Source organism: Barbus barbus (genome assembly GCF_936440315.1).
Source record: "Barbus barbus genome assembly, chromosome: 30".
NCBI lineage: Eukaryota > Metazoa > Chordata > Actinopteri > Cypriniformes > Cyprinidae > Barbus > Barbus barbus.
The window spans coordinates 25,026,200-25,042,938 of record NC_136758.1 but is presented as its reverse complement, the minus strand read 5'-3'; the positions used below and the strand labels follow the sequence as shown (position 1 = coordinate 25,042,938).

The window sequence follows — 16,739 nt, the reverse complement described above, 5'->3', positions numbered from 1 at the left end:
TAGCAACGCAATAAAAACGTACTAAAAGAATCAGAACACCATAGCAATGTGCTACAAACACTCAGATCACCATAGGAACACCATAACAACATAGTAAAACACACAGAACACCATAGAAATTTGCTACACTCAGATCACCATAGAAATATAGTAATGTGCTAAAAACACTCAGAATATCATATCAACTTGCTAAACCACTCATAACACCATAGCAACACCATAACAATGTACCAAAAACACTCAGAACACCATAGCAACACCATAACAACATACTACAACACTCAGATCACCATAGAAATATAGTAATGTGCTAAAAACACTCAGAACACAGGAGTAATATACTAAACCACTCAGAACATCATATCAACTTGCTAAAACACTCAGAACACCATAGCAACACCATAACAGCATACTAAAACACTCAGATCACCATAGCAACACCATAACAACATACTAAAACACTCAGATCACCATAGAAATATAGTAATGTGCTAAAAACACTCAGAACACAGTAGTAATATACTAAACCACTCAGAACATCATATCAACTTGCTAAACCACTCATAACACCATAGCAACACCGTAACAATGTACCAAAAACACTCAACACCATAGCAACACCATAACAACATACTAAAATACTCAGAACACCATAGAAATTTGCTACCATAGATATACGTAGATTCCTCATTAGCGACTGTTTCTATGGGCTGTTATACTTAATCCGTCCGCAATATTGCAGCGGTAAACTTCATTCACCGTAGTAGAATATTCGAAAGATGCCACAATCATGCACAGAACGGCTCAACGGATCTGTGCGAACCTACAGTATGGTGAATGACGTCAAAAATAACGTTCTAAGATGGCGGCCGCATCTACGTGCCTGGAGCGGTCAAATAGGGCGTCTATATATGTCTATGTTTGCTACACTCAGAACACCATAGCAACACCATAACAACATACTAAAAGAATCAGATCACCATAGCAATTTTCTACAAACACTCAGAACACAACAGTAACATACTAAACCACTCAGAACATCATATCAACGTTAAAACACTCAGAACACCATAGAAATTTGCTACAAACACTCAGATCACCATAGAAACAACATAACAACATACTAAAACACTAATAATACCATAGCAATGTGTCAAACTTAGAACACCATAGCAACACCCTAACAACATACTAAAACACTCAGAACACCATAGCAATGTGCTAAAAAAACACTCAGAATATCATGGCAACACCATAGCAACATATTAAACACTCCGAACACCATAGCAATGTGCTACAAACCATAGCAACAGCATAGCAACATACTAAAAGCTCTCAGAACCCCATAGTAACTGCATAACAACCACAAACAAAAGCCTAGAACTGTGCATGTAGGATTTTCTTCAAAAAATCTGCTTATTTTTAGTTGGTTCTTAAACTCTTTTAGACTTCCTGCAATCAGTTTCTCTGTGAGTATCTTAGCAAAAGCACCTGATCTGTTTGGGTGTGACTCTCAGAGAGTCAGTCAGGTGACGTGTGGCTGTCAGACTGTCTTCTTCCTCCTGACGTCTGTATACTTGCTTTCTTAGTGTGTAGGGCACAGGGGTCAGGCTGATGGGCTTCACAGAGCCATAGGCCACTGACACCTGCACCTTTAGCTGCTAATGGGTGCTGGGACATCTGGCAAGAGCTTCATTTCCTTCTGTTTAAACAGACCACTTCTCCTTGTGTCATTCTAATGGCAGTTCTGCCACATCTCCTCAGTCTGTTTGTTCGTTTAGACGATATTTTGCTCCATGACCAGCCTGTTCATCTGTATTCTGGTGATTTCCCCCATGCATTTTTTTGCAATGTACCCGTGACCTCAGCGATCTTCTCCCAAACTCCTTCCATATGGGCCTGCTGGAATGGACCGTGTTCATTGTTGAGACGATCTTTCACTCCATGACCTTTCCTCTCGTCTTCCAGGAATCCAGACGCACTAGTCTTCACCTGTTCTCCCCTCTACAGCTTGTTTCTTGTTTTTCTCTTTCAGAGGCTCAGCTCAAACAGAGGGTCTCTGTAATGCATTAATATAATTTTAATTCATTTTATTTCAAGGTTATTATGATATTGCAGAGTTTTCTGTTTATTTTGTCCCATAAAATAAGCACAAAAAAAAAAGTGTTTATTTATATTTTTCTTGAAAAATATATTCATTTAAATTTTTCTTATTTATTTAAAAATGCTTATGCTAGGTTACTTCACATATATATTTCTTTTTAGTCCAGTACTGTTTATGCTGTGGATTTATTGAATTATCTAACTTCAAATTTTCATCCAACAAAACAGGCAAAAAAGTCTCATAGACTTGCATTGAAGGAGGGACCCGAGCCGTATCTAGAGACGTATCTGCAGAATATCACAGAGATTTGGGGATGAGCTCTTTTTTACCACCTGAGCCTTCAAACAAGCACCACTCAGAAATCTAGTTTTAATCTGCAGCCGTCCATATCGAGCCATGTAAAACATCACAAACAGAACTGCTTAGCACAGCTTGAGAAGAGGCTGTTTTTATTGTTGTCACAGGTGCTTTTCATGATCCAGCGATCCACGTCTGGAGCCTCTGGTTTTTAATCTGCCTCTAAAGAGAAATTGCAGTGGCGATATATAGCTGTAGCGTCCCAACATGCATCTGATTCCTCATAAAGCAATCAGAAAACAGACAAGGCAATGCGAGTGCTGACAAACCTTCACACCTGACTTACTGTAGGAACCCACAGTGTATTTGAAGTTTATTTGCGGACGAAAGAGAGAAGAAACAAGCTCTTATTCAGTCCGTCTCTGGCATGGATTATTCAAAAGACAAATAGTACAATGTAAAGTTTTACTGCACCCCATTTATCACGAGGGCAGTTCTGTATCCGTATGCTTCCCTTTCCTGTTGTAGAGCACATATGGCCTCTGTTTCATTGTTGTGTTTTTTTGTGTGCGTATAATTGTTTTCTTTCTTCATTTATTTATTTTTCACATGATTTTTCCACAAGATTGGATTTAAAATCCAGCGAGGTCTGGATTCTTCAGGCTGTTTTTCTCCAAACATATTTCAGTGTTTTCTGCAGAGATTTGCTGCGTTTACTTTAGCGTTAGTGTCATTTGTTTCGCAGTTCAGCGTGGTGACATCTCAGACCCACGTCCAAGCTTTTCTTGCCGGGGAATCCTTTTTCATTATTGCAGGATTAAATATTGATCACAGATTTAAGTGTCTGTAACAGCAGCTTGTGTATAATGCATTGTGAGCGCTCTCTCGAAGGAATGCATCACAGAAACTTGAAATTATATACTTCAGAACCGATTTGAAAAATCACTTTACACTTAAACATCTACTAGATTATCATTAGGACTTGGAATAGTTCACCCAAAAATGAAAATTTCCTGATTATTTTCTCACTCTCAGTCCAAGATGTATAGTTCTTTCTTTCCAGGATTTTTCTCCTTCTAATCAAGTGAATGGTGCTCACCATAGGCCATTTTCGACAGTCCAAAATCCATATTTTAGCAGCTTCAAAGTAATCCACATGACCCCAGCCAACAAATAAGGTAATAAATAAAGTCATTTTCAGAAGAAAAAAAAATTGAAATATTATACCCTTTTTAAAAATGCTGTCTTGGTCTAGTGTGAAATATGTCTAGTGTGAAATATGCATATTAGAAAGGTTACGAGTGATGTAGGTGGAAAGAACCGCCTCCTTTTTGATAAGTGTGAAGAATTAGCACTGTCCAAATTGTAAATGGTAAGTTTATTGTTAAACCTTAATTTCTGTATGGATGAAGAAGAAAGACCTATACATCTTGGACAGCCTAGTAAATAGTAAATAATCAGAGCATTTTCATTTTTGGCTGAACTATTCCTTTAAATGTTGGTGGTAGCCATTGACTTCCATAGTATGGAAATAAATTTCCATTATGTAAGTCAATGGCTACCGTCAACAGTTTGGTTAGCAACATTCTTGTTCCAACAAGTTCAGGGTAAGTAAATGATGACAGAATTTTCATTTTTGTGTGAACTATCCCTTTAATGAATTGCGTGATATGCTAATTAATTAATCAATTTAATCACAGTTAATCAAATATATCAATATTTACTTCAAGCTTTGCTTCATAATTAATCAAACCGTTAAATGGTGATACAAATGACTTTGAATTCTGAAAGGACTTCTCCTGTACTCATCGCCATATAGGGGTGGTGTTGAAAAATCTCCAACCACATCTCAGTATGAAGCAAGTGCTCCAATGAGAACAGAGCTGTTTGAATTATACATAATTAGTAACGTACAGAGCAAAGCTGTCAGACTCGGACCAGGACCAGTCTTGAAAAAACAGGTGGTAAAGCCTGAGAAACCAGCAACCCGCATGCTTGATCCTGATTTATTGTTACAGTAAACACCTGACGTCCTGAATTGGTACTAATATTTATATAAATGTAAATTGAGGAAAATTAGCCAGAGTACTCGAGCTTTCCTACAGGCCTATAAGTCATACGCTGAGCGTGTCGTGAACGTGTAAGCTGTGTACGGTGAGGACTGCGGTGCGGACGAGGACATCCAGACCTGCCAGGTGGTTATTGATGGTCAACACTCTCGGCGAGGAGTGTAATACTTTTAAAATCTCATCATTTACTCCCAGACACATTCATTCTCTAAGGTTTCATCAAGAAAATTAATCCCAAGGCCTTCCAGATCATAAATTCACCTCCGTCCCACATAAATAATATTTTCCTTTTAAAAAGTCATGTCTGATATTGTCAGTTTTATACAAGGAGCCGATTTTAAAGCGCCGTAGATGGTTTTATTTTTAAACTCCACAAAACTACTCTCTTCCATGAGGAAGATGTCTGAGGAATTTTCTAGATTTGAATGGTTTTCTGTGTTATTGTCTCACTTGGATTGCAAGGGAGTTCATAAACACAACACAAAAACAAAAGTTGAAGCGTGTGGAGTGCTGCTGCTGGAACACAGGTGCATTGTGGGGATGTTGGTTTAAGTCGAACATATAAGACTCTCTCGACACACGCAGCAGATTCCCTTAATCTCATGGATTGGCAGATATTGATGATTTAGCAGATCTGCCCACATTCCTATCCGCAGGGCTTCCTGCTGGACTGCAAACCTGGAAGTGCTGGAAGCTCATATGTGTGCAAAACAACAGGGTTTTTGACATGAATAAATACAGCACATCTTCTTTGCACACACTGCATTCACACAGACTTTTTAATGCAATGCAGAAGTGACATACAGTAAATGTATTTACATTTTACACTGCTAGACACTGAGAATCATGTCAAAATGTGTATTTCTTGTGTACATTTATGTAGAAGTTTTGCATTTTTAAAGCATTTTCTTTTTTCTTATTTAGATATTAAAATAACATTAAATAGACCATTTTCTTTTCATTCAAATTGGGGTTCTAAATGGTAATACAGTATGCTTTGTGACAAAAATCATCTTTTTTATGGGAATGCGAATATGGATACTGCTGTGATCTACTACTCTAGTAACTCAATTCATTTATACATTTGACTGTATTCTTGACTTCATGTCTTATTGTTCTTGTAGTGATAGTTTATTAATCTCTGGAAACGCTAAGTGTTCAGTAGCACGAGGGAAATCCTGAAATTCAGCGTCTTGTTCAAGCAGGAGCTGCGAGTGTGTGTTGCAAAGATTTTACTGTATAATTCATATTCCTGTGATTAACAGCAAAGCGAGGTTGCGGAGGGCACGTGGTAAATGACCTCTCTCCGTCCATGCACTGCACGTGTCAAAAAAGGACAGCGTATCTTTAAACCCGTCTCATTCGTAATGAAAACGGCGAGTTGCAACGGCCTCTGATCTTGTGTTTTAGTCAAATAGAACTCTACGCTTGACTGACAGCTCTGATCTAAAGCATTTAAGTGCAAGTTTTGATCTCTCTGCCTTTGATTAAAACTAATGAGCTCATTTAATTCAAAATGGGAATCTCTGATAAGAGAAATAAGGTTGATGTGATTGGATTAGAGAGGCGAATTAAACTCTTAGAGCTGAAGTTTGTGCTTATATAGTGTATTAAAAAGCTGTTGGCATATTCTTGTGTGTTAGATGATGAGAAAAATTTCATAGTAATTCATATTTAATCAGAAGAAATGAAATGACTAAATATAACATGGCTCTGCCTTTTCCCCAGAGTGATAAAGGACTAGTTAGATTTTAAATGACATTTAATTCATGTTCTCAGAAAGAAAGAGGGAGGAGAAAAAAGGGCAAGAGAGAAAGAGAGAGAGAGAGAAACGGGAAAATACAGCAGTCCAAACCCACAACCATATGTCTATTCAACTATACTTTTATGTCCCAGGGGTTGATTTTATTAAAACTGATTTTTTTTTTCTGCTTGTTATATAATGTTCACTTAATTTTTCTAGATTTATTTTTTGTGCCTTATTTTTGTCACTTTTCAAATGTATTATATATAGATTTTACTCGTGTCCAAGACTTTCAATCTTAAACTTAGTAAAATGTACTACTATGATTGTAGTCAAATAAATATACGCATGTCAGTATTTATTGTGTACAAATGTTAAGATAATTATGATTTTAGCACAAATTATGATTATAATAATGGCATAATTTCCATCACAACCAACAATTTGATCCCTATGCTACATTTGCACAGTCAGGCTTTAGATGGACAAACGATTTGTTAGCAGTTTTGGCTCTCATACTGTCCTGTTCTTACACTAAACCTCCTCTGGTGGCTGTTTGTAACATGTTGAATGTCAAGACAAGTTAAAATGTGCAGTTAATTTGGCTCTAATCAAGCGTGTTTCAGCAAATTAGCAGACCCTTCTTTGTTCGTCAGGTGTCCTTGTGTTAAGATCAAGGCTTGAAATCTTTTTTTTCCATTCCCATCTGGTAAGAGATGTATTATAGTATACGAAATACATTATTTTGTTCACTGTCATTGAAAATTATATATTGTAATTAGATTAAACATTTTTCTGAAGCAAAAGTGAGTGGTGTTTTTTTGACTAAAACCAAGTTTGTTAAATGACGCTCTGCTTAATTTTCCCATTTTCAAAGACATCTAACACCAGCCTGGTGAGGTTTATTCATTTGCCATGTAGCGTTTAAAGCAATTATCATGTTTGCAGAGGCTCCGCTTCATGCTATTAGTAAATACAATTAAAACATTGTCAAAGTTTGATTAGCGCCTTCCCCCTTATCAGGTTGTGCTGTTTCATTAACTGTCTACCAAGAGATGATAGAAACTCAATGAGAAGATATTACACACCATACTCACTAAAGCAGCCTGATATCTTGCTGTCTCTGTGAGTTGTGTATTGTTCTTTTGTTGTAATAGGATGTTTGTTTGTTTGTTTCTGCAGTGGAGTCGAACAGCCCTAGTCTTCTGTCGCCGGATAACACTCTAGAACGTTCCTTCTTCATCCGTATGAAATCCACGCTCACCAAGAGAGGCGTCCACATCAAGTCCTCTGGATACAAGGTAAGACTTGAACTGGATGATTGTTGGCATGTTCTAAAAGAAATGAAAACTCGCTTCAGTCTAATATCATGGTTAATGACAGAATTATGTGTGTCACAGCCAAGCCAAATAATTGGCCAGTATTTGGTGTTTTAAGATAATCAGAATCGAGCAATAGCTGTGCACACTTAACTGATTAACAGAAGTGTGATCTTCCTTAAGTTTTTTTTTTATCATGCACATTGTTTTAAAAAGTTTAATTTTAGTAAACCTCAAATTTTTTAAACTTTAAATTAATTTTAATTCAAATGAAATTAGATTTTTTTTTTTCAACAGTGATACATTAAATTGAACAAAAGTGATAGTAAAAACATAATTTTACTATTTCGGATAAATGCATTTCTTTTGAACTTATGAAAATAATGCATCACCGATTCCACAAAAAATATGAAGCGGAACTGTTTTTAACATCGATAATGATAAGAAATTATTCTTGAGCAACAAGTCATTTCTGAAGGATCATGTGACACTGAAGACTGGAGTAATGATGCTGAAAATTCAGCTTTGCATCGCAAGAATAATTACTTTAAAACGTATTCAAATAAAACCAGTTTTTTTAAATTGTGATAATATTTCACAAAATTACTGTTTTTACTGTATTATTTTACTGTATTAAATGCTGCTTTGGTGAGCATAAGTGACTTGATATTCCAAAAACATTACAAACCCCAAACTTTGAACAGTAATGTCTTCTGGCACAATTGATATTTGTGTACTATGCGCTTTTTTCACTTCGTGCAATCATAGACAATACCACTAATACAGCAAATCACCGAATGCTGTACATTTAGTATCAGTCGGATTGTAAACAGAGAAGTGGATGATTGTTTGGATGTGCCTTTGAGTGAACGATCCAAACCCCCTGCTGCATCCATCTGGACACAGATTTGATGCAAATAAGCGTGAAGTCGAGGAGCGCACTAACCCATAGCATAAATATTCACGCATGCACATTCGCATACATTACTGGCCAGACAAGGACACTTCTTATTGCATTTACTCCAAATTAAGTCAATATTTGTGTTGTTACATAATACAAAAGTATGAATTTTGCATACGACGCACCGGCATTAGGTGATAGGTGCAAGGCGGCGGGAAGCGAAGCGTGGCACACATCATGGCTGTTTATATCTCCTTTTCACTCTGGAGGTCAAATCAAAGTGAATTCTTCTCCAGCTTAAACCAGTCTTTTCTTTTTTGCCAAGGCGTCTCAGCCCCCGGCTCAGTTAATGCACTCATGTAAAAGCTCTCTATCATTACTTGTGCCGTATCGCATTTCAAAAGCACTCCAGAGAATCCCTAGGAACAGATGAATCTTATTTCTTATGTATACCTATTCTATATTCACCGACGCGGTGACGGGTGGGGGGGGGGGGGAAGCATTGTGTGCTGAACCATGAATTATAAAAATTGATCCCTTTGTTATGTTGGCTTGTATTAAATTGAGATATGCTATGCGGCTGCCTCTCGCTGCGGCCGCGGTGAACCCTTGCCATGTCAGTTTGCATTTAGCAGCCTGAGCATATTTAATGTTTTGCCAGAGCTTATGATGTTCTTGCCAAGAGCACTCCTGCAGCAATTCACCGGCGAGTCTCTCTTTGTGGCAATTACTTCAAAAGTTGTATTCTCCAACTAACTTTTTGATGCCCCTCGCTTTGGGCTTCAGTAGAATCATTTCCATTTTGTATGCTTTTAATGTGTTTATTTATTGAAAGACCCAGTGTTGTACGTATGTAGAGATGGATGCATGTTGTGGAGGCGGTGTGTGTTTTGCGCGGACTGCCACTCTCTGGTGTCTCTCTGTTTGTGAGAATTTGTTTATGGGTTTGATATCGGCCGTAATTGGACAACACTTTCTGATCGCGGCGTGCTGTGATGTCTTACTGAAGCTTGGCAACAGCTGCATCAAATGCGTTTGCGACTGCCGGTGTGTCTGTCTGATGCACGCTCGTGTCGCGATAATGCACACTGATCGAAGACCAGAAACACACATTTTGCCACCTCTCAGTCTCATTTCTCCAAGAATACCTATTCAGAAAGGTGTTTTAATGGCCTGATGTTAACTGAGCAATTACCTGAAATGCTTGTGCTGAGAAAAATTCATTAAAGACTGTTTAAGTAGCTTAAGTATCATTGATGTATGGTTTGTTAGGATAGGACAATATTTGGCCGAGAGACAACTACTTAAATATCTGGAATACTGAGAAAATCACCTTTAAAGTTGTCCAAATGAAGTCCTTAGCAATGCATATTACTATTCAAAAATTAAGCTTTGAAATATTTATGGTAGGAAAATCGATAATATTGACCCATACAGTGTATTGTTGGCTATTGCTACAAATATACTTGTGCGACTTAAGACTGGTTTTGTGCTCCAGGGTCACAAATGGTAGTAAAAGTGGTGATCTAAAATAGACACTTTCACTTATATATTTATATAAATTTTAACCTAAAATCTAAAAAAAAAAAGTCATATCATTTGTCAGCTACTCAACTATTAATTCTAGGTAAGTTTAGAGAAAGAAAATATCAAGTATGCTTATTCCAGAAAAAAAAATCCTTTTTGTTATTCTGGCAAAATGTTTTTGTTAAAACATCAAATTTATACGGAAGTTCTAAGCGGCCATGCATTATTATAATTTTTCTGTCTTGTTTTCTCGTGATCACGACTTAATTTTCTCGTGATCTCGACATAACGAAAGTTGTTTTGTCGTTATCACGACTTAATTTTTCTCGTGATCTCGACATAACGAAAGTTGTTTTGTCGTTATCACGACTTAATTTTTCTCGTGATCTCGACATAACGAAAGTTGTTTTGTCGTTATCACGACTTAATTTTATCTGTGTATTCGGCATGAGAAAATGCTATAGAAGCAGCATCATCGCAGCATCATGGATGATCGTATTCGCTTTTACTTTGATCAGGGACTCACTCAAACTGAAATAATAAAAATAAAAATATGGTATAAGTACCATCCCAAATATTGAAGGTGTTGTGTGTGTGACCGACTACATTGATCCATGATAGAATACTTGTCATGCATATACATACTCGGACATTTTAGCTCTGTGTCTGTCAGTGTTTGACGACTTACACATAAGTGTTCGACACTTGAGAAGGAGGCTGTCGGGTCTGCAACTTTATCGTCGAAGACAGCGACCCTGATTTTCTCACTATAGCTACAATTACGTCGTGAGAAAACGGTTTTTAGGTTGAGATCAACAACTTTCGTTATGTCCAGATAACCACAAAACAAATTTCGTTATGTCGAGATCACAAGAAAATTAAGTCGTGATAACGACAAAACAACTTTCGCTATGTCGAGATCACGAGAAAATTAAGTCGTGATAACGACAAAACAACTCGTTATGTCGAGATCACGAGAAAATTAAGTCGTGATCACGAGAAAACAAGACAGAAAAATTATAATAATGCATGGCCGCTTAGAACTTCCGTAAATTTAAGCCCAAAGTAAACTCTGCTTAAAAAATGAGGATTTCCTGACTGAATGTGACATCATTGAACTTTACGGTCATCTTTAATTGGCCCCTGATTTGAGATGGCTTTTGAATTCTGTGAAAGTTCGATCAAACTCTCAACTCTACACCAGGAGAATCACTCTTTTTTAGTGACTGTGGCAGTCCATCGTTCCTGAGGTTTGGATTTGCTTGTCCCTCAGCGGAAACGTACAAAGCATCAAAGAGCCCCACCGGCCTGAGCACTCGGTGACTTCGGGGCCGAGACTGTCTATATGAATGATGCTAATAGCATCTCACCGATCTCTGAGGTGAACCAATGAAAGGATGGTGTCAGAAGTTTAAAACACTACAAAAACAATCCCCTCCAGGTTTCCCTGGGTGATTAAAATGGATGGATCCAAAAAAGAGCATCGTTGCCGATCTAGTCAATGCATCCTCTGGGCAAAACGGGCTACAAAAGACTTTAAAGCATTACAAACTTTAAAGCCAGTGAAAAAGTAATTACTTCCTCTGCCTTTGTTATCTCTCAATTATTTCAGAGGGAAATGGTGCTTTTTGTGTTTTTAATATTTCATGAACATGTACATAACGGGTACAAGAACCTGAGAATCTTGGTTTGGAGCTTGGTCCAGTGTACACTAGTATGCAAAGTACATATTGGATTATCAAAGAGCTCAGTTGACATCTTTCATGACTTCATCTGGTTTATTTTCTGTTATATTTATACTGTGGTTGGATACTTGACTAAAAGATGTGAATGTAATTCAGAAGACAATTGCATCTGATCTGTTTTTAATTTTCCGCTTTGTGTCCTCTTCAAGGTTATCCACGTTACTGGCAGGCTGCGGATAAGAATGGCATTAACACACAGTCGTTCGATACCCAATCAAATCATGGGCATGGTTGTGGTGGCACACGCACTTCCTCCACCAACCATCAATGAGGTTCGGATCGACTGCCAGATGTTTGTTACACGGGTCAACATGGATCTCAATATCATCTACTGTGAAAACAGGTAACACCGGGCAATGATTTATGCCTAATGTTAATCTCTAAGAGGGCAACAATCTTATTTTGCAAAGCTTAAATGCACTATAAGCCTAGAATTGTGTGCAGTTTGATTTAAGAGATTTTTTATCTGCCCTAAAGAATGATAAACGGTGAAAAAGAATTTCAATTGCGGCTGCTTAAGTTAAAATGTGACATTATTGTAGAACTGAAGGATCAGCGGGTGAAAATGTGTTTTGCCAGAGTGGATAATCAGCCACACAGTAATGTTCATGTGCAGTTCATTATGGAGCTGATAGTGATGAGTTCTGCTTAAACGCAATCCCAGAATGACCTTGTTTCAACATCTATCGCTCGTTTGAAAAGCCGGCCAAGAAAAAACCCTCTTTTGTACTTACAAAACATCTGTGGTTCCACTGCTGCCCCATAAAATGAGAACATCTTAATTTGGCCTGGCTTGAAAGGAAATATCATATTAGTTTTATTAGTTTTATTTATATCTCTGGGATTGAAGTCATCCCAGTGTCTGCTAAAATTTTTACCACTCCCCTGCACTTAACATATTTATGAGAGAATGGAATCGGGCCAAGTCTATAGCGGAGTTATCATCACAGCAAAAGCCTGCTTTAAAATGAAGGTGGATAGAGATCGGTTGGCCGTTTTTTTTATACTGGCCATGTTCTCTGATCCGTGTAGAGAAGGACTGCACAGAGGTTAGAGTCGAATAATGTCTCAAAATGCGCCACTAATAGTATTTGCCCGACTTAAAGACATCTCGTATGGTTTTAACCACCTGTTTTTATCAAATTCTCAATACTTCTGTGATAATTGCTTTTAGATTCATCAAGCAGTTGGTAGAGCTACAGTAGGTCAGAAAATATTACGTCTATAATGAAAACAGGCTGACAGCTTGCCATCACAGATGGAAACCTTTTTAATGAATAAAATCTGGTGCAATATATATTTAGCTTACAGAAGAGCTGGGAAATCAGAATCTCCTTATCAGTGAGGTTGACTAGAAACCAATCAGGTCTTTGTCCTATTTTAATCTATCATTGACTGGAAAGAGATAATAACCCACAGTAAGATCTGATTGCTTTCTTTTTGGTGGGCTGCTCAGCTTTCCTTATTGATATGCCCATTCCACTATAAAATAGATTTTTTTTACGTTATTTGTAAATAAAAAAAAGTTAATTGGAGTATGTTTTACAAGAAACTACAATTTCAGTCTTTCTACTTCAAACTTTAACGTGTAATTCCAATGTGTTACTTGCTGTTTCTTTGTGATTATTTGTCAAATTTACTAGCAATTTCTAAATGAAAATTGTTTCAAAGTAAACCCTACACCAATTTATTTTTGTGTAGCTTCATTGGATCAGAACAGCGGAGGAATAAATAGCTAATATAAGGACCCTGGACCACAAAACCAGTCATGACATGAATAAATAAGCTTTCCACTGATGTATGGTTTGTTAGGATAGGACAATAACTGGCCGAGATACAACTATTTGAAAATCTGGAATCTGAGGGTGCAAAAAAATCTAAATATTGCGAAAATCGCCTTTAAAGTTGTCCAAACGAAGTCCTTAGCAATGCATATTACTAATTAAAAATGAAGTTTTGATATATTTACGGTAGGAAATTAACAAAATATATTCATGGAACATGATCTTTTTCCATAAGATTTTCAATGCACAAAGTAGATGTCACGATTTAAGTGAACATTCAACTGAACTACAAAAATTGTTTAAAAATAGTGCAAAAAATGGTATCAATTTTGATTTTATGCTGAAACAATCCTTTTCTAGAATCAGCGACTACATGGACCTGACACCTGTCGACATCGTAGGGAAGAGATGTTATCACTTCATTCACGCAGAGGACGTGGAAGGCATTCGGCAAAGCCATTTAGACCGTGAGTATCTGCTCCGAAATCCATCCAATCAATCTGTGCAACCACCCAACAGTGCCAAAAACTAGAGGATGGTTGTTAAAGAGCAAGATTCAGTGTCCTTACATGCTTTAGCGGGACTCATTGATCATTGGTCAATGACATCCTGAGAGCACACTGTGTTACGTGCCAAAGCTGGTGTAATGTGTTCGCTGCAGCACTTCAGCGTAATGGGACAGCAGTGTGACAGGCAAGATTATCCATGCTAGCGCTTCTTCTCATAACTGTCCATGAAGAACCGCTTCCCTCTACCAGACGGTTAGGCGAGCGCGCGTCTTCCAAACAAGCCCCATATCGCTCGCGAGGCACAGGACAGTCTTACACAGTCTCGTTTGACAGTCTTACACATTTCACTCCTCTTCTCAGGTTAAGTTGCTCCTCTCAATGTACAGTTGCCACATTTCGAACACATTTTTATGTCATGTAGTATTCATCTGGGCCGATCCGCCCTTTGAAAGTTTCTCAACCTTTCGCACGCTCTGCTTTCATCGCACTCGGCAGGAGGGCCGCTGACCGTCTGGAAGAACATTCATGCTTTTTGAATATCCTAAATCATCTGTTAAGTGTGTTTTGGCAGCACACCTTGCCCGCTCCCCTCCACTACGATGGCAGAAATTCAAAACGTCATTGAGAGTGGCGTAGCATTTCATACAGCAAATGTGTGCGCTGCTCTACAGCAGGCAGGTTGCCATTATTTAAGTAGTGAGGGTTGAGGCACACGGAGAGGAGGAGGAGGGGGATAAATCCCTCGTTTTATTAGGTGTTTGCAGAGGAGGGCGGGTGTCCTTGGGGCTGGCGAGGGAATTTGGAGCTGTCTGATTAGATATTGGGAGTTCAACTGAATTAGAGCGCAATTACCACTGTATTGCACTGTCCCTTTGCCTTAAAAAGCCACCAGATTGGGTCCATTAGACCTTGATTTGAAACCCAGCGGAGGCAGAGGAGAGAGGACCGAAGCCCTGGATTGCATTGATAGCGGAGAGAGAGAAAGTGACAGTGTGAAAGGAGAGAGAGAGATAGACACAAAGAGAGGACTGCACATCCCCAGCTACCCCTGACTTTCTAACCATCTATTACGCATTAGCGTGGCGGCAATCAACATAAATCTAGGCGCACTGCAAATGGCTGGCCGTGTCTCTACAGTCGAGAGTGGATAGGGGTTCTGTTCATGCATTTTACTTTGCCCGTTCATGCTCGGTCTGATAAAATGTGATAAGCTGGTTGAAACAGTCTTTGAATGTTGCTGTAATCATAATTCAAAGAACCTCAACTGCAGTTAAGCGATGCTTTTTAAAAACTGTTCAAATAAAATGCAGGATACTAACAAAAAGCAGCTAATGACAATGAATCTATTCATGAGGCAGTGTACATGCACAATCATACACTGATTATGCTGAATAACCTGCCAACATTTAAGGTCATGTAAATGCATGAAACTATTTTCTTATACCTGATAAAAGTCAAAAAGTTTGTGCAAAATATGATGGGCACGCCTAGATTTTTTCAGCAGAAAAAAACTTTTTACATTTTTGTTTTTTAGGAAAAACATATTTTGATAGTTATTAGTGTCTTTTTGTTATGCATGTAATTGCCCTCAGTGTCAATGCAAATAAATAACCATTAGATATTATTGATAATTTTTACATGATAAGAGCTGTTTTATCTAGTGCACGGATTATTAAGAACTGCATTTTCTCACCAATTCACACGAGATACTACACCTATAACTAATAAAACTAGAAAATATATATAAATGGGTTGAGTAAATTCCTTCAAATGAGAGAGCATAGTTTAAGAAAGTGTTCAATTATTGCTAATTATTGCTCCTGTCACACTACTACTGGATACTTTTAGTTAGTTACTAAGAAATCCTAGTACAGCTAAATGCATTATAATGACGTGAGTGTCGTCTCGGCTTCTATCAAAGCCAGATCTTCAGGTGTCTGCATGAACATGACGTGCGTGACTAAGAAGCAGTCACACCGATCTCCCGCTGATTGCTAATCAGACACTGATATCAGATCACACAGGGCCATCAGATTGGTTAGAGCCTGGGATAAGAGGGATGATGTCAGTCTGGTCAAATCTCTCTGCTGCAGATGCGGTGAAATGTGCGTGGAGAAGATGTTACTTTGGCTTGAGAGTGCATGTGGTGTTATTTATGAGTTGCGATGTATGATATATTACAGATGTATACTGCAGAGTTCATAGGCCACTGCTCAAGTTTTCAAGGGCCCGATAAAGCGTTTAAAGCAGATCTGTTTAAATTGAGCACCTTGACCTAGGGTTGCTTAAAGAGTTGTTTATGGTCCTTTATAAAATGAGTAGTTTCTGGTCTTTAAAGTGGCTGGAAAATGCCGATAGGTTGAAGAATTGTTTATTGATCATAATGTTAATTTAACTCATATCGCTGTTGCTGCCTTTTCAATAAAAACAATAAGGCATTGGTTTTAACTACAGTAAAATCTCTATACTGCACGGTCTCTTGTGGCCTATTTCTTTAACTACTTTTTGGACATACTAATACATGAACTGTCGTTCTCATCTCTTTGTTTAATGGTTTAATTTGAGCTTTGTAACTGTGAAAAACAAATAGCTCTGGTTTATCGTAGGAAAATTAGAAAGCCGACTGTTGGTGCTCATGAAGCATTTGAGAGCAGGTGTTTTATATGGGCAGAAATGCATTGTGACAGCTCTGACCTCACCTGTGTCAGCTTCCGAACAGGACCAACACGGCTTAAATTAA

At 38.0% G+C, this 16,739-nt stretch overlaps 1 protein-coding gene across 1 annotated transcript in view; it reads left to right on the top strand.

Annotated features, from left to right (window-relative positions):
- Positions 1-16,739, top strand: part of LOC306850333 (neuronal PAS domain-containing protein 3-like) — a gene marked incomplete at both ends in the record, with an annotated part of 314,937 nt that overhangs the window by 292,248 nt on the left and 5,950 nt on the right. The window contains 3 exons of the mRNA XM_079385905.1: positions 7,397-7,515; positions 11,856-12,049; positions 13,851-13,957. Coding sequence (XP_079242031.1) covers positions 7,397-7,515; positions 11,856-12,049; positions 13,851-13,957 — 420 coding nt within the window. The remainder of the gene's footprint in view (positions 1-7,396; positions 7,516-11,855; positions 12,050-13,850; positions 13,958-16,739) is intronic.